The 22,711-nt window shown below is 50.0% G+C and overlaps 1 protein-coding gene across 5 annotated transcripts; it reads left to right on the plus strand.

Annotated features, from left to right (window-relative positions):
- The first annotated feature begins 4,009 nt into the window (after positions 1 to 4,009).
- Positions 4,010 to 21,191, plus strand: HSPBP1 (HSPA (Hsp70) binding protein 1). Of its 5 annotated transcripts, none has more exons than XM_082436684.1 (8): positions 4,010 to 4,151; positions 4,711 to 4,917; positions 6,937 to 7,141; positions 8,863 to 9,087; positions 12,765 to 12,920; positions 13,013 to 13,109; positions 13,561 to 13,672; positions 20,722 to 21,191. In XM_082436684.1, the coding sequence occupies exons 2-8, from the start codon at positions 4,714 to 4,716 to the stop codon at positions 20,794 to 20,796; spliced, it is 1,074 nt and encodes a 357-aa protein (XP_082292810.1). In that variant the 5' UTR covers positions 4,010 to 4,151; positions 4,711 to 4,713; the 3' UTR covers positions 20,797 to 21,191. The 5 variants fall into 5 exon arrangements, 4 of the variants coding, with proteins under 4 accessions (XP_082292810.1, XP_082292809.1, XP_082292808.1 ...); XM_082436683.1 differs by having other exon boundaries at positions 4,048 to 4,199; XM_082436682.1 differs by having other exon boundaries at positions 4,063 to 4,212.
- The last annotated feature ends 1,520 nt before the right edge of the window (positions 21,192 to 22,711 follow it).

Here is a 22,711-nt window from a genome sequence, read left to right on the forward strand (position 1 = left end):
GAGAAAAGTGGGAGAGAGAGATGGAAAGGGACCAGGGGGGAGGAACAAAACAGAGAGACAGGTGGAGGGAGAACTGGAGAGAGACAGAGAGATGTAGAAAGAGAGACTGACAAAGAGAGATAGAGGTGGGGACCACAAAAGATGGGGGATACATACAGGTGAAGGGCTAGATGCTGGGGGGAGACGGGACAGATTGGAGGGGCAGAGAAAAGGGGAGACAGAAGCAGAGAGAGGGAAAGCATTTGGGGAATTGCTGATCCAAGGCTCATCTCTGTTCCCCCAGACCCACAAGCTGCCCACCCAGGCCTCCGTTCCCCACTAGCATCAGGACCCTGTATCCACCCACAGCCCAGGGTGCCGGTTTTTAGATCATCTTGGATCCATACCTCCATTTAGGATTCACGATCCTCCTACAGAGAAACTTCCAGAACCCCTTGAGGTCCCTGTGTGTGTGTGTTTTTTTAATTATTTATTTATTATTTATTATTATTATTATTTTTTATCTTTGGCTGTGTTGGGTCTTCGTTTCTGTGTGAGGGCTTTCTCCAGTTGCGGCGAGTGGGGGCCACTCTTCATCGCGGTGCGCGGACCTCTCACTATAGCGGCCTCTCCTGTTGCGGAGCACAGGCTCCAGACGCTCAGGCTCAGTAATTGTGGCTCACGGGCCCAGTTGCTCCGCGGCATGTGGGATCTTCCCAGACCAGGGCTCGAACCCGTGTCCCCTGCATTGGCAGGCAGATTCTCAACCACTGCGCCACCAGGGGAGCCCCCCTGTGTGTTTTTTTAGGCCCCTGTCTATTCTCTGTGCCCACCATTGGATCCCGTAGATCTTCATGTGGGCTCCAATATAATCATATGTCCCACTATAGCTCATCCATGTGCACAGCTAGATTTCCACGTGATCCGGGATTCCCCTGTATCAGACACCCAAAGGCGTTAGGCACCCATTTAATTTCCAAATCACCTATAGAGTGTACCCACGAACCTTAAGTCTCCTAGTCAACCACTTTCATTCCATGAATCTATACTTAGTGCCAAATCTAAGCCAGATACTGTTCCCAGTGTTGAGGGTACAGCAGGGAACCAAATCAACAAAGATCCCTGTCCTACGGAGCTCTCACTGCAGTGGATGAGGCCAGAGATAAACAAGATAAACAATCAAAATATATGGTATGTTGGGAAGTCCCTGGTGGTCCAGTGGTTAGGACTCCGTGCTTCCACTGCAGGGGGCACGGGTTCGATCCCTGTTAGGGGAACTAGGATCCCACAAGCCTCGTGGCCAAAAAACAAAACAAAGAAAACAAAACAAAAAAGCACAAAATATATGGTACGTTACAGAGCCGTGATCAGTGATAAAGAGGAAACTAAAGGAGGGAATGGGGACAGGAAATGTTTATTGAGTAATTTTCTACATGATTTTAAAAAAATATATTTATTTATTTATTTATTTAGGCTGTGCTGGGTCTTAGTTGCGGCACACAGGATCTTTGTTGCGGCATGCGGACTCTTAGTTGTGCCATGCATGTGGACTCTTAGTTGCAGCATGCATGCAGAATCTTGTTTCCCGACAAGGGATTGAACCTGGGCCCCCTGCATTGGGAGCATGGAGTCTTACCCACCAGACCACCAGGGAAGTCCCTTTATATGATTTTCACTAGCGTGCCAAGAAAGGCCTCCTCAGTGAAGGGACACTGAAGAAAAATGAGGGTCAGAGCCATGTAGATAAAGTGCCAGGAGCCTTCCAGGCAGAGGAAACAGCAGTGCAAAGGTCCTGTGGCAGGAGTGTGCCCGGTGTGTTACAGGAAGATTGAAGGAGCCAGTGTAGCTGGAGGGGAATGGTGAGAGGAAATGAGGTGAGGAAGCAGATCAAATAGGGCCTTAGATGCAGGGTGACCAGGGAATTTCCTGGTGGTCCAGTGGTTAGAACTCGGCACTTTCACTGCTGGGGCCTGGGTTCGATCCCTGGTCAGGGAACTAAGATCCTGTAAGCTGCGTGGCCACAAAAAAAAAGAAAAAAGAAGCAGGGTGACCACATGTCCTGGTTTTTGTCTGTTATTCTGTAATTATTAATAGGGTCCGTTTTCACTCTCAAGTGTCTTGCTGTGGATGGGAAATTATATGATCATCCTTCTTACAGGTCATTGTAAAAGCTATGTCTTTTAGAGGGTACCTGGGGAATTTTCATCTAGGCTACCATTATATTAAACATATGTTCATATATGTAATGTTATATACAATTACATGTTATATGTACATATATGGCATTATGTATAATAATATATGTAAATAGTATTATAGCTAGATGGACTTGTACATATGTGTACATAGGTATATTAGGCTGAACAACGGGCCCCCAAAGATGTCCACATTCTAATTCTCAGAACCTGTGAATATGTCACTTACATGGCAAAATGGACTTTGCAGATGTGATTGAACTGAAAATCTTAGATGGGGAGGTTGTCCTGGTTATTTGGGTGGGACCTAAATGTAATCACAAGAGTTCTTATGAGGGAGAGGCATGAGGATCAGAGTCAGAGGAGGAGATGGGATAAGGAAAGAAACAGTAGCCAAAATGATGCAGCCACAATACAAAGAAAGTGGGCAGCCTCTAGATGCTGGAAAAGGCCAGGAAACAGATTCTCCCCGGAGCCTCCAGAAGAAACACAACCGTGCTGACACCTTGAGTTTAACTATTTTAACTCAGTGAGACCCATTCCGGGCTTCTGAACTGTAAGGTTATAAATCTGTGTTGTTTTAAGTTTTTGGTAATTTGTTAACAGCAGCGACAGGAAATGGATACAGTTGGGTACCCAGGGGCCCAGACGCCTGTCTGATAGCTATCCTCCTCAGTGCGACACACACACACACACACACACACACACACACACGGCTTATATGTTTGGTCTTCCCATCTCTGTCCAAAAGATCACCGGGCACATCCCAGACCGAGCAGTGTGCTCAATATATCTGCGACTTGTGGGCTCCACCAAAGTTGAGTACAACCTTTTCCTGGAGTGGGAGGGCCTCTTATGGAAGCCTAAAACTAGGATTTCTCTAAGCCCAGGGCAAAGCAAACACCTCCAAAGACCAGGCACATTCCCAGACCTGAGCCCCAAATTTGGTGCAGGGAGGCCTCGAGCCGCCTAAACCACCTTGCCCGGCTTCAAGAATCACCTCCTGGGCTTCCCTAGTGGCGCAGTGGTTGAGAATCTGCCTGCCGATGCAGGGGACATGGGTTCGAGCCCTGGTCTGGGAAGATCCCACATGCCGCGGAGCAACTAGGCCCGTGAGCCACAATTACTGAGCCTGCGCGTCTGGAGCCTGTGCTCCTCAACAGGAGAGGCCGCGACAGTGAGAGGCCCGCGCACCGCGATGAAGAGTGGCCCCTGATTGCCGCAACTGGAGAAAGCCCTCGCACAGAAACGAAGACCCAACACAGCCAAAAATAAATAAATAAATAAATTTAAAAAAAAAAGAATCACCTCCTTTGCACCTGGCAGGACTCAGGGAAGATTCCACGAGGGAGACGCTGGAGGATAAGAGAGGTCCGCACAGGTGCTGCAGGTGGGGGTAACAGGCAGCCTCCTATGACGAAAGGGGAAATTGAGGCCAAGAAGGGGGTGGGACAGGCCAAACTCTGCCTGGGTCAGGTATTAGTGGTGAGAACCCAGGGCTCCAGTAAAAGACGGAATCGGGGCCCAGGTGCAGGGGAAAACACCCCGAGGGTGCGGGGACCCTCGCTACAGGCAACCACGGGGTGGGGCGGGGCCAGGAAGAGGGCGGGGCTTAACGGGGAGCGGCGGGTACACGGGCACGGGGGCGGGGTTTAGCTGGGAGAGGGCGAAAGGCCTAGAACAGGGGCGGAGCCTTAAGTGGCGGCGAGGGGCAGAGTTTAGAACTGGGACAGGCTGCGTGGGTGTGGACGGGGTCTAGCCAAGGCGGAGCCAGACCGGGGGCGGGGCCTACACTTGGGCAGGGTGGAGCTTGCAATGAGGAGGAGGGGCTCCTTAGGGGCGGGATCCGGGCAGGGGGCGGGACTTACACAAGAGCGTGAGCGCGAGGGGCGTGGCCTAGGTGAGGGGCCGGGCCGAGCGAAGTATCCCGCCAGGTGGGAAGGACTTAAGAACCGGGAGAAGTAGCCTCACGCCCAGGTACGGCCCTTAGTTGGGTGGCTGCGCCGGGAACTTCCGGGCGAGACCGTGAGTATTTCCGGTAAATATGGCGGCGCCCAGCATAGTCAGGTGCGGGCGGGTTTGTCTTTAGTAGCGGCGGCGACACGAGGCCCGGGAAGGTGAGGTCCGCCCCGCTCAGGCTCCCCTCTTCGGAGAGGAGGGAGGAGACTTGTTGCTAAGAAGACCACAGGGAGGGCTTGTTGCTCTGAAGGCTGGGCAGTGGGGTTGCTAAGAGACGGGAAGGACGGCAGTGGAAATGGAGGAGGGGGTTGCTAGGGACAGTGGGTGGGGCCTGTTGCTAGGGAGGAAGGAGGGACTTGTGACTTTGGGGAAGGGTCCTGTTGGTATGAGGGAAGAAAAGAGGGCTGTGGTTAAAGGGGGTGTGGGCAGAGTGGTTTGGGGTCATGGGGGGCCGCGGAGCTCCCCTAAAACGCCACCTTATTAGCAGACCCCCAGGAATCGACCTGTCAGGACGCCAGAGCTACCTCAGCGGGGACCACCCCCTACCCCAACACATTCTTCCCTTCTTTGAAAACAGCCCATGGCGAACCAAGGCTCCGGGAGAAGTCACCTTCCCCTGGCGCTGCCCCCAGCCTCCCAGGGCTGCTCGTCAGGGGGCAGCGGCTCCTCCGCGGGCGGCTCCGGCAATCCCCCGCCACCGCGAAACCTCCAAGGCCTGCTGCAGATGGCCATCATGGCGGGCTCTGAAGAGCCAGACCCCCCTCCAGAACCCATGAGTGAGGAGGTAAAGGGTGGGGACCCAAGAAGCTGGGGTGAGGGACGAGGGGACAGATATCTGGGGAGGGGCGGGAGTCCCGCTGTGAAGGCATAGTAGACTGTATTTGCGCTCGATAGGGTTATTGTCAGATCCCTGGATCCCTGCACTGTGCTGGGAGGCAGAGAGTCTTATGCTAAAAAGAAAAAGCAAGGGCTCTCCAGAGCCAGACAGACGTGGATTCAGCATCATACAGCTGTGTGACCTTGGGTATATCACTTCATGTTTCTGAGCATCAGGTTCTTTAGTAGCAAGTTGATGTTGATGACAAGAATAACAGTGGTACTTCACAGGGTAGTTCTGAGGTTCCAGTTGAAGTAGGGCTCAACACAGCACCTGGCACATAGGTCGTGCTCCTGAAGGCAACAGGATATTCTCATTAAGAACACAGGCTCTGTGGACAGACCGCTTAGGTTTGACTTAAGGCTTTGTGGATGGCTGACTATGTGACCTTGGGCAAGTCGCACTTTTCCGTGCCTCCATTTTGTCATCTGTGAAGTGGGAATAACAGTAATCCTTAACCATGGAAGGTTGTTTCGGAGATTAATAGCAATATTTGTTATACATGATGTTTAGTTGGCGATGACAATTACAGTATACAAAATATGGTGCTAATTCAGTTACATCCATGATGTCATTGAACCTCTAGGACCATGAGGTAGGCAACAGGCACAGAAAGATTAACATCTTGCCCAAATTTATCCAGGACAGTGACCATGGAGCCTGGCCAAAAAACAAAAAACCAGCGGCCAGTTTTCAGCGCTTATCTTATTTGACCTACTAGCAGCATTTGATTACTACCCCCTCCCCTTGAGTTCTTCCTTCATTTGGCATCTGGAACAACATGGTTTTCTGCTTTTCATCCCGCTCACTGGCTCTTCTTCCCCATCTCCTCTGTTGGTTCCTCCTCATTCCCCAGCCTCTTAACCGTGGAGCACACCAGGACTCTCTCTTCTACCCTCACTTCCTGTGTGATCTCATGTTGACGTTTTCCTCTGATGATTCTCAAATTTATATCTCTAGGCCAGTGGTGCTCTCCTGGGGGGGCAGTTTTAACCACGTTTGGCAATGGGTGGAAACATTTCTTGTTGTCGCAAATTGGTGGGGTTGGGGGGGTGGGAGGTGGGGGCAGTGCTACTGGCGTCTGGTGGGTGGAAGCCAGGGATGTTGCTCTACATCCTACGGTGCACAGGACGACCCCCACCGCAGGACAATCCAGCTCAAAGTGTCAGCAGAGTCGAGGTTGAGAAATCCTCGAGGTTGAGATCAAGGCTGGACCTCCTCCCTGAACTTCAGGCAGCGTACTCAACATTTGGCCTCGGGTGTGTCATGGATCCCTCAAACTTAACAAGTTCAGAAATGAGCTCTAATCTCTACTCTCACTCCGCAGCTGCTTCTCTTGCAGTCTTCCCCACCTCCTTCTAGTTGTTCAGGACAAAAACCTAGGTGTCCCTGACCCCTCGTTTTCTCTCACGCCACACAGCCAGTCTCTCCATAGATCTAGCGCCTAGAAAAGAGTCTGTCAGTAGAGAAGGTGCCCGGTAGGTATGTGTTGATTGAAGGACACTCAGCTCTCAGATGTTGGCTGTTATTATTATTATTATTTTTTTTAATTTATTTATTTATTTTATTTTTGGCTGTGTTGGGTCTTTGTTTCTGTGCGAGGGCTTTCTCTAGTTGTGGCAAGCAGGGGCCACTCTTCATCGCAGTGCGCGGGCCTCTCACTGTCGCGGCCTCTCTTGTTGCAGAGCACAGGCTCCAGACGCACAGGCTCAGTAGTTGTGGCTCACGGGCCCAGTTGCTCCGCGGCATGTGGGATCTTCCCAGACCAGGGCTCGAACCCGTGTCCCCTGCATTGGCAGGCGGATTCTCAACCACTGCACCACCAGGGAAGCCCTGGCTGTTATTACTAATGACTGTTATTCCTGAGTTGATTATTGATGAGGTTTGCTTCTTTCCCCCGCCCTCCCGCTCCGCCTCACCCCCCAGAGGCGCCAGTGGCTGCAGGAGGCCATGTCGGCTGCCTTCCGGGGCCAGCGGGAAGAGGTGGAGCAGATGAAGAACTGCCTCCGAGTGCTGTCCCAGCCCACGCCCCCCTCAGCTGGTGAGGCTGAACTGGCTGCCGACCAGCAAGAGCGCGAGGGGGCCCTGGAGCTGCTGGCCGACCTGTGCGAGAACATGGACAACGCTGCAGGTACCGCCGGGCCCGCTCCAGCCTGCCCCCAGCCTCCAGGGCCCTGTCCCTCTGCCTTCCGGTCTCCCTTCTGTCTCTTGCCTCCTCCTCCTCAGCCCTGGGTCCTGCTGCAGCCCAGCCCTTGTCCTTTGTCTCAGGGACCACACAGCCAGCCTCCTCCCAGCCTCCCAGCCTCACCCCTCCAGTCTGGCTCCGACTCAGGCCCCAGGTGAGACTGCCCTGTCCCTCCCGGCTTGGTCCGCTTGCCATCAGGAGCAGCGATGGCGCCAGGTTCAGTCCACCACCTCCCTGATGCTCTGAGACTGACCATTTCACCCTAGTCTGCTGGGAGTCCATTGCCGCTCCCTAGAGTAAGAGACAGGAGGTGGTCCTGGATGCGGTAGTCAGAGAAGGCCTCCCCGAGGAGTGACATTTGATCAGAGACCTGAAGTGAGGGCGTGAGTCATGGGATTGGCTCTGGAAAGAACATTCCAGGCAGAGGGAATGACCAGTGCAAAGGCCCTGAGGTGGGAACTTGCCTGGCCTGTGTGGGAACAGCAGTGAAGCCAGCAGAGTGAGTGAGGGACGAGGACTAGGAAGTGACGCTGGGCATACAGGGGCTCACGGGCCAAGGTTGGCGCTGTGGGTTTTATTTTAAATGCCGAGAAGCCAATAGAAGGATGAGTGGTCACTTCCACTTGGAGGGGTGTGGTGTGGTCGTTGATGGTGTGGATTTGTCTGTTCTGGACATTTTAGGTACATGGAATAGTAGAATATGTCACCTTTTGTGACTGGCTTCCTTCACTGAAGGTGATGTTTTCAAGGTTCTTCCATGTCGTAGCTGTATCAGAACTTTCTTACTTTTTGTGGCTGACTGAGACGCCAGTGTGTGGATGGGCTACATGTTGTTTATTCGTTCATCAGTTGACGGGCATTTGGGTCACTTCCCCCTTTGGTTATAGTAAATAATGCTGCTGTAAACACTGGTGTACAAACATGTGTTCAAGTTTCTGCTTTCGATGCTTTTAGATATATATGTAAGAGTTGTCACAGGGTAACTCTGTATTTAACTTTTTGAAGAACTGCCAAGCTCACCAATACAGGAAACAGGTGGTAGGCTATAGTTTGCCGACTTCTAGTGTGTTGTGTTCTTCTCCCACAGGGGATGTTCTGATTGTCACAAAGACTGGGGGTCAGAGCTGGAATTTAGTGGTCTGGAGCCTGGGACCCTGACCCTCCAATGCTGACATTGTTGAGACACACTGGCCTTGGACAGACCCCCAGTTGGGTGCTTAGAGAGAGCCAGCCCTTGGAGGCAGGCTCCCCTCAGCCTCACCTGGTGTATTTGTCCAGTTGGGCTGCCGTAACAAAGCACCACAGACTGGGGACTTAAACAACAGAAATCTCTTCTCTCACAGTTCTGGAGACTGGAAGTCCAAGGGTTGATTTCGTCTGAGGCCCCTCTCCTTGGCTTGTGTATGGGGGCCTTCTTCCTCTGTCCTCATGTGGTCTTCCCTCTGTGCATGTCTGTGTCCTAATCTCCTCTTTTTTATAAGGCCCCCAGTCATATTGGATTAGGGCCCCATCCCATGACACCGTTTCACTTCAATCACCTCTTTAAAGCCCTGTCTCCAGATAGAGACATATTTTGAGGCCCTGGGGGTTCAGGCTTCGATGTAAATCTGGGGGGACACAGCTCAGCCCGTCACCCCGGGCCTGTCTGCTCCCCTCTCTCCACACAGACTTCTGCCAGCTGTCCGGCATGCACCTGCTGGTGGGCCGCTACCTGGAGGCGGGGCCTGCGGGGCTGCGGTGGCGGGCGGCGCAGCTCATCGGCACGTGCAGCCAGAACGTCGCAGCCATCCAGGAGCAGGTGCTGGGCCTTGGCGCACTGCGCAAGCTGCTGCGCCTGCTGGATCGGGACCCCTGCGACGCCGTGCGCGTCAAGGCCCTCTTCGCCATCTCCTGTGAGTGTCCCGGGGGCTGCCGGGGAGGGGCTCGGGTCCCTAGGGCTGGTGCCAGCTTCCGGATCTGCTTCTGGGCAGAGGGAGAGGGGCCTCGTGTGTTCGTTTATCCCCAGTACCTGCCGGGGCTCTGCTGGGTGCTGGGAACAGAGCGGTGAGCTTGCCACGCCCGCCGCTGGTCAGAGAGCCAGAGCCTCACAACACGGGGCGAGGCCCAGCTTGAGTGCTTTTAGGCCCCTCAGGGCTCTCAGTCTTGGCACTGTTGACATTTGGGGCCCCGATCACTCCTTGTCATGGGGGGGTCCTCTCGGGGGCTGCTTGAGTGTCATCACAACTCAAGCCGGGCAGCCAGCTTCTCCCAGAAAATGCAATCCAGGATGCCAGGCAGGAGCTACAGGAACTATCAATTCAATGCCCTTTATCTTTTTTTTTTTTTTTCCTCTTTTTTGGTACCTCTTAAAACCCACCCCTGTCTTGTCTCTCCCCGCTTCCCTCTCCTCACTGGTAACCACTAGTTTGTTCTCTACATCTGTGAGTCTGCTTCTTTTTTGTTATATTCAATAATTTGTTTTATTTTATTTTATTTTTTAAAAAGTATTTTATTTATTTATTTGGTTGTACCGGGTCTTAGTTGTGGCATGCAAACTCTTAGTTGCAGCATGCGTGTGGGCTCTAGTTCCCTGACCAGGGATCGAACCCAGGCCCCCTGCATGGGGAGCGCAGAGTCTTAACCACTGCGCCACCAGGGAAGTCCCTCAATAGTTTGTTTTATTTTTTAGATTCTACATATAAGTGATAACATACCATATTTGTCTTTCTCTGTCTGACTTATTTCACTGAGCATAATACCTCCAAGTCCATCCATGTTGTTGCAAATGACAAAATTTCATTTTTTTCTAACGGCTGAGGCCTTTTATTTTTATTTATTTATTTTAAAAATTTATTTATTTTATTTATTTATTTTTGGCTGCCTTGGGTCTTCGTTGCTGCGCGCAGGCTTTCTCTAGTTGTGGCGAGCGTGGGCTACTCTTCCTTGCGGTGCGCGGGCTTCTCATTGCGGTGGCTTCTCTTGTGGCAGAGCACGGGTTCTAGGTGCTCAGGCTGCAGTAGTTGTGGCTTGAGGGCTCTAGAGCGCAGGCTCAGTAGTTGTGGCACACAGGCTTAGTTGCTCCGCGGCATGTGGGATCTTCCCGGACCAGGGCTCAAACCTGTGTCCTCTGCATTGGCAGGCGGATTCTTAACCACTGCGCCAACAGGGAAGCCTGATGCCTTTTATATTTTTTAAAACTGATGTAAAATTCACATAACTATTTTAAAGTGTACAATTCAGTGGCATCTGTCTTCTTTTTTGGGGGGGTGGGCATGGCTGCAGGGTATGCCATCGTGTGGCAGCTACCATTTGGAAAGTGCTTAGGACAGGCCAGCCCTGGTGCTACGAGCCCTTTGCTTGGTCGGTCTCCTGACTGCTCCTGCCGCCCGCTGCATGGAGGCTCACAGAGGTTCACCCTCCGGCCCGAGACCAGGAGAAGGCCAGCTGGAGGAGTGTGTGAGAGCTGCGGAGGAGGTGGGTGGGGGAGCCCCCGGGGAGATGCATCTCCAGGCCACTGGCACCTGGTGGGCTCAGGCCAGGGTTGCTGCCCCCACGACACAGAATGACCTGTACCCACATGTCAGCTCTGCCCAGTGGCGAGGCCCTGGAGTGAAGGGAAGTGGTTGCCCCTGGACACGTCGTGAAGGCAGAGCCAGTGGGCTGTGCCTGCCGAGCGGACGTGGAGGGTCGTCATGTCTTCCCCTCACCATCTGCCTGTCCTTTTTTTTATTTTTTAAATTGAGTAATGTTTTATTTAACCCCATATATCCAAATTATTATCATTTCAGCCCATCATTATGTGGAGTATTAATGAGATATTTTACATCTTTTTTTTTTCACTCTACGTCTGTGAAACCCGGTGTACCTCCTACATGTAAAGCACATCTCACCTCAGGCTGTATTTTCAGCGGTCAGTGTGGAGTGTGGTTCTAGTGAGGGGACGAAGTTGTGCTTAATGGGAACATGCTATACCACTGCTTCACTTTTTTACCCTAAACTGAAATAAACTCAAATGAGATTAACAACTCAGGTCCTCAGTGGCACTTGCCACATGTTAGGGATTTACTGGCCACAGGTTTCTGGGGGCTCCCATCTATCCTGGCCTAGACCCTGCCCAAGTGGGCACCTCCTTGGAGTTCCACCCCTCAGGCTGATTCTGTCATACTCGGAGGCCTTCCACGGTGCCTGTCACCCCCACGAAGTAGTCTGGCTCTCTGGGTCTTAGTTTCCTCATCAGTAAAATGGGATTCCTAGAGCACTCACCTCCTAGGGTGGTTTTGAGGATTAAAAAGAGATAATGTTCCCATCAATGGATGGATGGATTAAAAAAACGTGGTTTATTCATACAATGGGACACTATTCAACCATTAAAAGGAATGAAATATTGATTCATGCTGTAACCTGGACGAGCCTAGAAAACATGCTGAGTGAAAGAAGCCAACCACAGAAGACCACATAGTGTTTGATTCCATTTATATGAAATGTCCGGAAGAGGCAAATTCATAGATATGGAAAGCGGATTAGTGGTTGCCAGTTGGGGGAGGGACCGCTAACAGGTATGGGGCTTCTTTTGGGAGTGATGAAAATATTCTGGAGTTAGATAGTTATGGTAAGCCAACCTTGCGAATATACTAAAAACCACTGAATTGTATACTTTAAAAAGGTAAATTGTACAGACTGTGGAATTATATCGCAATTAAAAATAATTTTTTTTTAAAGTACTCTGCTCTTTTTTTTTTTTAAATAAATTTACTTATTTATTTATTTGTTTTTGGCTGCCTTAGGTCTTCATTGCTGCGTGCAGGCTTTCTCTAGTTGCGGCGAGCGGGGGCTACTCTTCATTGCGGTGTGCGGGCTTCTCGTTGAGGTGGTTTCTCTTGTTGTGGAGCACGGGCTCTAGGCGTGTGGGTTTCAGTAGTTGTGGCACACGGGCTCAGTAGTTGTGGCTCGCGGGCTCTAGAGCACAGGCTCAGTAGTTGTGGTGCATGGGCTTAGTTGCTCCGTGGCATGTGGGATCTTCCTGGACCAGGGCTCGAACCCGTGTCCCCTGTATTGGCAGGCAGATTCTTAACCACTGTACCACCAGGGAAGTCCCTAAATTAAAACTACTTAAAGGTAATGCTTGCAAAGCATGGGCCCATAGAAATCGATGATGATGAGGATGGTGATGATAAGGATGGTGATGATACTGATGACGATATTGGTGATGATGATGGTGATGAAGGTGATGGTCTTGATGGTGATGATTGTGGTGTTTATGGTGGTGATGGTAGTGGTGATGATGGTAATGATGATACTGGTGATGATGGTGGTGATGGTAATGATGATGGTGGGTGGTGATAATGGTGATGATGCTGAAGGTGATTACTGGGGATGGTGATGGTCATGGTGATGATGGTGATGATGATGAGTGTGGTGTTTATGGTGGTGATGGTAGTGGTGATGATGGTAATGATGATGATATTGGTGGTGATGATGGTGGGTGGTGACAGTAATGATGGTGGTGATGATGGTGATGGTGAGATAATGGTGACGATAATGGTGGCAGTGGTGACTGTCACCTCAAGGCCCCGCCTTCCCCCCTCCCCAGGCCTGGTCCGGGAGCAGGAGGCTGGGCTGCTGCAGTTCCTCCGCCTGGATGGCTTCTCTGTGTTGATGCGGGCCATGCAGCAGCAGGTGCAAAAGCTCAAGGTCAAGTCGGCGTTCCTGCTGCAGAACCTGCTGGTGGGCCACCCTGAACACAAAGGTGGGGTGGCCAGGGCAGGGAGCTGGGATGGTTCCTGGCGGGGACTGCATGGGGGAAGGGACTGCCCCTCTGACCCCGTGGCCCTTCCCCAGGGACCCTGTGCTCCATGGGCATGGTCCAGCAGCTGGTGGCCCTCGTCCGGACAGAACACAGCCCCTTCCATGAGCACGTGCTTGGAGCCCTGTGCAGGTGCGCTGGGGCCCAAAAGGACCGGCCCCCCCCGTGGGGGCTAAAGGGTTTAGGGTCAGAGAGGAGCGGGAACCACGGCGCTGGCCCTCCCTGAGCCTCAGTTTCCTCACCTTTGGGGGCTGCCGCAGCAGCCTGGGGAGGAGGGGGAGAGTCTTTCTTACACTCATACTCCCCCATCCCCCACACAAAGTACAAGCAGATTAGAGTCTTAAAACACGACGGAACGGAGAAGCTGGACAGGCAGGCAGCAGCTCTCACGTGTGGAGGCGGCTCCAGGCCGGGCACTGTGCTGAGTGCACAAAGTCCCTGGGGCGGGGCGGGGACAGGAGTGAAGTCCACGTTGCAGGTGGGGAAACTGAGGCCCAGTGTGGGGGAGCGGCTTGCCCAGGCTCCCGTGGTTCGGGGTGCTGTGCAGAGCCAGGTCCCAAGGACTGCTCTCCTGTGCCCGCAGCTTGGTGACGGACTTCCCGCAGGGTGTGCGGGAGTGCCGGGAGCCCGAGCTGGGCCTGGAGGAACTTCTGCGGCACCGGTGCCAGCTGCTGCAGCAGCACGAGGAGTACCAGGTACTGCTGACGGGGGTGGGGGCTGGGGGCGGGGGCGCTGGCCCGGGGGACCCGCCCGTGTTTTGCGGGAGGGGCCAGCCTGGTGCCTGCCTTCTGCGTCTCTGTGGTCTCTTCGCCCACGCTTTTGTTTACATCCTCTTTGCAATTCATGTGTTTCTCTAGTCATCATTCAGCAAACATTTATTGCCCCCCCTCCCATGTGCCTCGTGCTGTGTTAGCACCGGGGGGATTGCAAGGAGAACCAGAAGCTCAGGGTTTTGAGAGTTAAAGAGTTAACGAATTCATTTAATTTTTTTTTTTTTGGCCATGACTCACAGCTTGCGGGATCTTAGTTCCCCAAGCAGGGATGGAACCTGTAACCCCTGCAGTGGAAGCATGGAGTCCTAACCACTGGACCGCCAGGGAATTCCCCCAAACTCATCTAATTATTATCCAAATTATTTAATATTGTTGTTTATATCATATCATTCAAATATTTAAGTATTTATTAGATTGATAAATAAGTAAATGATAAATAGCAACAAATTAAATATTTGATTAAATAGGTAAGTAACTAATATGTGATAAATAACTCATTAGCTATTTAATTAGATAAAGGGTAACAAGTGATAAATAACAAGCAATAAATAACTCACTAAATAGTTAAATAGATAAGTAACAAATAAGTGATAACAAATAACTCATTAGGTATTAATTATATAGATATTGAGTAACATGATAAATGACAACTCAGATATTTAAATAGATAAGTAACAAATAAGTAATAAAGAGCAACTAATTACATCTTCAGTAGTTATTTAATTATTTAAAGGATTAAGTGATTTAGTTAACTTTACTTAAGTAATTTATCCAGCCATTATAGTACCGCCCAGACGCTGGTGCTTCAGCAGAGCTGGACACAGCAAACGTGCCGGCTTCTTGGGACTTGCATTCTGCTGAGATCATTCCTCTGTGGACACCATCAGGTGTTTACAGAAGGGTGCTGGGCACTGGGTGTGAGGAGCGGGGGTGACTGGGAGAGGCACAGTGCCCTCCCCCAGGTGCTCGCCCCCTGACCTTGTCACGGGAACCCGTGGAGATTTGTGCCCGTGGGGGGCAGGGGAAGGCCTGGCCCTCGTCCGGCCTGTGGTTTTAGCCGTCCTTGCTTGATGCATCCATGTGTTTGTTCCCTGAGCCTCTGGTGTGCCAGATCCTGGTACCAGACCATGAGACCAACCTGGTGAGGGAAGCCTCGTGTGAACCGGCCAACATGCCATTTTTTTTGTTTTCAAAACAAATTTTAACAGCTTTATTGAGGTATAATTTACCTATATTGAAAGTGTGCAATGTGAGAAGTTTTACATATGTATACAGCTGTGGAAACCTTCATTTTTCCATCAGGGGCAGGTCACCCATGTGCCAGGTCCCAACCTGAGCACTGGAGATTTGGTGAGGAGCAAAGGAATACAGCCTTGGTTCTCATGGGGCTCATAGGGTAACAGATAAAAATGTAGACAAACATACACACAAATATATATTTACAGATACATACATATCTATCTATACACACACGTGTAATATGTATCTGTATATAATTTAACATATACTGTTGTGTATAATATGACATGAGAAAGTTAGAACTACAGTGAGGAAAAATTAAACCAGTGAGGGGTTAGAGAATGGTGGGCTGTGATATTTTAGGTAAGGTGGTGCATTTGTTTCCTAGAGCTGCTGTAACAGAGTACCACACACTGGGTGGCTTAACACAGAAATGTATTCTCTCACAGTTCTGGGGAACAGAAGTCTGAAGTCAAGGTGTCAGCAAGACCATGCTCCCTCTGAAGGTTCTAGGGAAGAATCTTTCCTTGTCTCTTCCAGCTTCTAGTAGTTGCTGGCAGTCCTTGACGTTCCTTGGCTTATGGATACATCTGTCACTCCGATTTCTGCCTCTGTTTTCACATGGCCTTCTTTCTCCCCTATGTGTCTGTCTTAGAACTCTTTCCAGATATGTAAATAGAGGTGTGCTTTAATTTCAGTGTAATTCAATATTATAATTGCATAGTATTCCCTAAAGTGACTACATCATGATTTAGCCAGTCCTCTTTTGTAGGTATTTCTGTGGGCCCTGTGTAGAGTTAAATTAATTGGTGCTTTTTGAATAGGCCCCATAGTCATGTGGTTCAGAATTCAAGATGCACGAGAGGATAAACAGTGAAAAGTCTCCCTCCTACCCCATTCCTATCTACCCAGTTCTTCCTGTGGCCTTCCTAAGATCGTCTGTGCACATACAAGGAAATGTACATATCAATTCTCTTCCTCTTCCTCTCTTCATTTTGTGTAAATTCAGCCTATTCTGACCACTATTCTGCTCTTGCCGTATTCCCTTTCATAACATCTCCACGAGTGTGTTTCCTGTTGGTGCCTGTGGCTCTATCCTCTTGGAGTTTGTTTCCACTCTTTCACTACTATCAACTCTGCTAAAAGAATAACCTTTTACACATGTAACTTTAGGAGTATGTCTATAGAGCAATTTCTAGAAAGGGGAAGGCTGGGTTAAGGTAGGTTAAAGATGCAGTTACAGGGTTTAAGCGCCATGCCCTTAGCTGTTGCCAAGCTGTTCTCCATAGAAGTTGAACCAGTCGACACTGCAGCCATGAGGGTGCTGAGCTTTCCCACATGCTGGCCAGGATCGGGTGCCGCAAGCCATTCGACCGTTCTTCAAGCTTTCCCCAAGCCATTCGACCGTTCTTCAAGCTTTTCCTCAAGCCATTTGACCTTTCTTCAAGCTTTTCCCCAAGCCATTTGACCTTTCTTCAAGCTTTCCCTCAAGCCATTCGACCTTTCTTCAAGCTTTTCCTCAAGCCATTTGACCTTTCTTCAAGCTTTTCCTCAAGCCATTTGACCTTTCTTCAAGCTTTTCCTCAAGCCATTTGACCTTTCTTCAAGCTTTTCCCCAAGCCATTTGACCTTTCTTCAAGCTTTTCCCTCAAGCCATTTGACCTTTCTTCAAGCTTTTCCCCAAGCCATTCGACCTTTCTTCAAGCTTTTCCCCAAGCCATTTGACCTTTCTTCAAGCTTTTCCTCAAGCCATTTGACCTTTCTTCAAGCTTTTCCCCAAGCCATTTGACCTTTCTTCAAGCTTTTCCCCAAGCCATTTGACCTTTCTTCAAGCTTTTCCCTCAAGCCATTTGACCTTTCTTCAAGCTTTTCCCCAAGCCATTTGACCTTTCTTCAAGCTTTTCCCTCAAGCCATTTGACCTTTCTTCAAGCTTTCCCTCAAGCCATTTGACCTTTCTTCAAGCTTTTCCTCAAGCCATTTGACCTTTCTTCAAGCTTTTCCTCAAGCCATTTGACCTTTCTTCAAGCTTTCCCTCAAGCCATTTGACCTTTCTTCAAGCTTTTCCTCAAGCCATTTGACCTTTCTTCAAGCTTTTCCTCAAGCCATTTGACCTTTCTTCAAGCTTTCCCTCAAGCCATTTGACCTTTCTTCAAGCTTTTCCTCAAGCCATTTGACCTTTCTTCAAGCTTTTCCCCAAGCCATTTGACCTTTCTTCAAGCTTTTCCCCAAGCCATTTGACCTTTCTTCAAGCTTTTCCTCAAGCCATTTGACCTTTCTTCAAGCTTTTCCCCAAGCCATTTGACCTTTCTTCAAGCTTTTCCCCAAGCCATTTGACCTTTCTTCAAGCTTTTCCCCAAGCCATTTGACCTTTCTTCAAGCTTTTCCCCAAGCCATTTGACCTTTCTTCAAGCTTTTCCCCAAGCCATTTGACCTTTCTTCAAGCTTTTCCCCAAGCCATTTGACCTTTCTTCAAGCTTTTCCTCAAGCCATTTGACCTTTCTTCAAGCTTTTTCCTCAAGCCATTTGACCTTTCTTCAAGCTTTTCCTGAAGCCATTTGACCTTTCTTCAAGCTTTTCCCTCAAGCCATTTGACCTTTCTTCAAGCTTTTCCCCAAGCCATTTGACCTTTCTTCAAGTTTTTCCCCAAGCCATTTGACCTTTCTTCAAGCTTTTCCCCAAGCCATTTGACCTTTCTTCAAGCTTTTCCCTCAAGCCATTTGACCTTTCTTCAAGCTTTTCCCTCAAGCCATTTGACCTTTCTTCAAGCTTTTCCTCAAGCCATTTGACCTTTCTTCAAGCTTTTCCTCAAGCCATTTGACCTTTCTTCAAGCTTTTCCTCAAGCCATTTGACCTTTCTTCAAGCTTTTTCCTCAAGCCATTTGACCTTTCTTCAAGCTTTTCCCTCAAGCCATTTGACCTTTCTTCAAGCTTTTCCCTCAAGCCATTTGACCTTTCTTCAAGCTTTTCCCTCAAGCCATTTGACCTTTCTTCAAGCTTTTCCCTCAAGCCATTTGACCTTTCTTCAAGCTTTTCCTCAAGCCATTTGACCTTTCTTCAAGCTTTTCCTCAAGCCATTTGACCTTTCTTCAAGCTTTTTCCTCAAGCCATTTGACCTTTCTTCAAGCTTTTCCCTCAAGCCATTTGACCTTTCTTCAAGCTTTTCCCTCAAGCCATTTGACCTTTCTTCAAGCTTTTCCCCAAGCCATTTGACCTTTCTTCAAGCTTTTCCCTCAAGCCATTTGACCTTTCTTCAAGCTTTCCCTCAAGCCATTTGACCTTTCTTCAAGCTTTTCCTCAAGCCATTTGACCTTTCTTCAAGCTTTTCCCTCAAGCCATTTGACCTTTCTTCAAGCTTTTCCCCAAGCCATTTGACCTTTCTTCAAGCTTTTCCCCAAGCCATTCGACCTTTCTTCAAGCTTTTCCCTCAAGCCATTTGACCTTTCTTCAAGCTTTCCCTCAAGCCATTTGACCTTTCTTCAAGCTTTTCCTCAAGCCATTTGACCTTTCTTCAAGCTTTTCCTCAAGCCATTTGACCTTTCTTCAAGCTTTCCCTCAAGCCATTCGACCTTTCTTCAAGCTTTCCCTCAAGCCATTCGACCTTTCTTCAAGCTTTTCCTCAAGCCATTTGACCTTTCTTCAAGCTTTTCCCTCAAGCCATTTGACCTTTCTTCAAGCTTTTCCCTCAAGCCATTTGACCTTTCTTCAAGCTTTTCCCTCAAGCCATTTGACCTTTCTTCAAGCTTTTCCCTCAAGCCATTTGACCTTTCTTCAAGCTTTTCCCTCAAGCCATTTGACCTTTCTTCAAGCTTTTCCTCAAGCCATTTGACCTTTCTTCAAGCTTTTCCCTCAAGCCATTTGACCTTTCTTCAAGCTTTTCCCTCAAGCCATTTGACCTTTCTTCAAGCTTTTCCTCAAGCCATTTGACCTTTCTTCAAGCTTTTCCCTCAAGCCATTTGACCTTTCTTCAAGCTTTCCCTCAAGCCATTTGACCTTTCTTCAAGCTTTTCCCTCAAGCCATTTGACCTTTCTTCAAGCTTTTCCCTCAAGCCATTTGACCTTTCTTCAAGCTTTTCCCTCAAGCCATTTGACCTTTCTTCAAGCTTTTCCCTCAAGCCATTTGACCTTTCTTCAAGCTTTTCCCTCAAGCCATTTGACCTTTCTTCAAGCTTTCCCTCAAGCCATTTGACCTTTCTTCAAGCTTTCCCTCAAGCCATTTGACCTTTCTTCAAGCTTTTCCCTCAAGCCATTTGACCTTTCTTCAAGCTTTTCCCTCAAGCCATTTGACCTTTCTTCAAGCTTTTCCCTCAAGCCATTTGACCTTTCTTCAAGCTTTCCCTCAAGCCATTTGACCTTTCTTCAAGCTTTTCCTCAAGCCATTTGACCTTTCTTCAAGCTTTCCCTCAAGCCATTTGACCTTTCTTCAAGCTTTTCCCTCAAGCCATTTGACCTTTCTTCAAGCTTTTCCTCAAGCCATTTGACCTTTCTTCAAGCTTTTCCCTCAAGCCATTTGACCTTTCTTCAAGCTTATTGGTGAAAAGCAGTATTCCAGTCCAATTTATGTCTGCATTTTTCCCGTGAGTGAAGTTGGGCATCTTTTTCCTTTTTCTGTGAACTACTCATTCATATCCTTCGCCCATTTATCTAATGGGTGGTGGTTTTGCAACTGATTCATTAAAGCTCTATTTTTAAAAAATATTTATTTATTTATTTATTTATTTTTGGCCGCGTTGGGTCTTCGTTGCTGCGCGCGGGCTTTCTCTAGTTGCGGCGAGCGGGGGCTACTCTTTGTTGCGGTGCGCGGGCTCCTCATTGCGGTGGCTTCTCTTGTTGCAGAGCACCGGCTCTAGGCGCGCGGGCTTCAGTAGTTGTGGCTCACGGGCTCTAGAGCGCAGTCTCAGTAGTTGTGGCGCACGGGCTTAGTTGCTCCGCGGCATGTGGGATGTTCCCGGACCAGGGCTCGAACCCGTGTCCCCTGCATTGGCAGGCGGATTCTTTATTTATTTATTTATTTATTTATCTATCTATCTATGTCTGTGTTGGGTCTTCATTTCTGTGCGAGGGCTTTCTCTAGTTGCGGCAAGTGGGGGCCACTCTTCATCGCGGTGCGCGGGCCTCTCATTATCGCGGCCTGTCTTGTTGCGGAGCACAGGCTCCAGACGCGCAGGCTCAGCAATTGTGGCTCACGGGCCCAGCCGCTCCGCGGCATGCGGGATCCTCCCAGACCAGGGCCCGAACCCGTGTCCCCTGCACTGGCAGGCAGACTCCCAACCAGCGCACCACCATGGAAGCCTGGCAGGCGGATTCTTAACCACTGCGTCACCAGGGAAGCCCCCATTAAAGCTCTTGAAGTATTAAGCATGTTAGCCGTTTATGATGAGTTGCAAATATTTTTCACCCCAAATTGTTGTTTTTCTTTCACTTTTGTTTCTGCATCTTTTTGCTATGCAGATACCTTTTATGTTTATGTGGTCCAATCTATCAGTGCTTCTTTCTTGGTCTCTGGAGTTTGTATCCATGGAAGGGGTTTTAAGTAGGGATTAATCGAGGTTGGTCATTTCTGGGAGTTAGGAAAAGCTGGAGGGGGCTGATGTGAGGACAGACCAGTGGGGTGAGACAGGAAGCTTCTGGGGTGGTGGGCGGAAGGGAAGAGGAGCCGTTTCTGCGGGCAAAGCTGGTGAAGGCAGGGGGTGGCCTCTGCACTCAGGGCTCCCAATCTCACACCCCAATCCAGGAGGAGCTGGAGTTCTGCGAAAAGTTGCTACAGACCTGTTTCTCCACCCCTACGGACGACATCATGGATCGGTGAAACCCGGTGGCTTCTCTTCCTCTCTTTGTGGGAACCCCAGGCCTCCTGACTCCCCCTCACCCACGAGGCCCTCTCCCAAAGGAGAGCAGGGCCTTGTTGGTGCCGGGGCGTGTCAGCCCGTCTCTTCTCAGCCCTCAGGAGGGGCGCTGAAAAAGGCACTGGCTCCTTGGACCCCACCTCTCGCGCACTCTCACTCCATTCCCCCTTCTCGTGTCCACACTGGTCTTCCAGTAAAGGTGTTTCTCCTCCACCACCTCCTTCACTGCCACCTTTGTCACCTCCCCTGGAGAGTGCCTTGGTTGGGGAGGAGGGGCACGATCTTAGGGGACGTGGGGAGCCATGGAGGGAACAGCAGCGGGCGGAACCTGGGAATAATAAAAGTGTTGCTATCTAAAGTCCAGAGCCATTGTCTTCTTTCATCCTCCTGGCCTCTCTGGAGAAGGAATGTGTGGGATACTCCTCCTCTTTGGCCCCCACCGTCTCTGTAACTACTCCTCTGTTTGAGCAATCTCTACGTTAGACACCCGCGCTGCTGAGCCTAAGGGGGAAGCCAAGTTCTTTCCCGGCAGGACGTGCGTGGGGGGTGGGGGGCATCACGTGGCTTCAGCTCCGCCAATCAGAGCTCACCGTGCGCCCGCTCTTGAGCCGCGGCCGGAGAAGGCGGGAGCACGTGCTGGAGGTCTCGCTGTACTGCCCGCGCCAGGGCTAGTGGTCACTCTGGGTGCCTGGGGCAGGCCGTGGTTGGGCGTGGGCTTTGTCCCAACAGGAAAGCGCTAAGCCTTTTCTCCAGCCTTCTCCGAGACTGGGGGGCGAGCGGGGACAGAGGGAAACTGCCTCGCCTCCTTTAATAAATTCCTTTTCAGTTTAGTCAAAGGAGCTTTCCTTTACAACCAAGAGTCCTGACCGGTGGTATATTTGAGACGAGGAAGCTGAGCCCAGGGTGGTTGATCCGTGGCCAAGTTCATAGCCAAAATTTAGACCTGGGCCAATTCCAAAGCTGTGCCCCTCCTCCCTGTATCCTGGTTTCCTACACCCATTTAATGCCAGACTAATTCCTCTCCTGTGGAATTTACTTGTACGGGAGGGAATGGTTATTTTTTCACTCCCCTTCCCAAGTTCAGGATAAATCGAAAGGTAGCTACGGGATCCGAGAATTGGAAATAACATATAACCTGTATCACTTTTAGAGCAGATACGAGAAAGCGGCATTGGTCTTGTTGCCACTTCACCCAGCATTGGATGTGGTTGTCTGTCTGGTCATAGGCAGTACTGGGCAAGTGCAGTCCTTCCCCTCGGGTGCAGGCAGCAGGTCAGAACACTGGGCAAGCTGGCTCCAAGAGGAGGGAAGCTGGAGTGCTGAGCCGTGATGCCTCTCCAATCCGGTAAATCATTCCTCAGCCTCTGAAGGGGTGGAGAGGCCAGGAAAGGTATAGCCATAGAAGTTTCTCCATGTGGAAATGTGAGCAATGGGGAATGAGTGTTCCCACCAAACACTTTAAGAAGCTCCTTCCAATTCTAATACAAAGAACAGCATTGTCGACCTGTGAGTTCTGACAAGGTGGAGACACAACTTCAGTCCTAAGCCCCTGCAGCTTCCCAGGTTCTTGGAGATGGACTTTGTCAGCTTCTCAGGTTCCATTTGGTGATTGAATATGGCCAACCCCCTGCCCCTCAGTTCCTAAGCTTATGCGTTAAAACAGTGTGGCAACTATGCAATCGTATTGGGGAAAAAGCAAGCAAAATGCTGTGCAAACGACAAAAGAAGCTGATGTAGAAGATGATTCAAGGAACAGAAGGAAATGCCTCACAAATGCTTCAAGCTGTATAACAGTAGTAACCTGTGTCCATTTTTAAACAAGACCTCAAAGATGAGAAGGTAAGCTTGGCAAACCTAAGGAAACAAATTGAGGACTGT

Source organism: Balaenoptera physalus, assembly GCF_965194825.1.
Source record: "Balaenoptera physalus genome assembly, chromosome: 19".
NCBI classification, from domain to species: domain Eukaryota; kingdom Metazoa; phylum Chordata; class Mammalia; order Artiodactyla; family Balaenopteridae; genus Balaenoptera; species Balaenoptera physalus.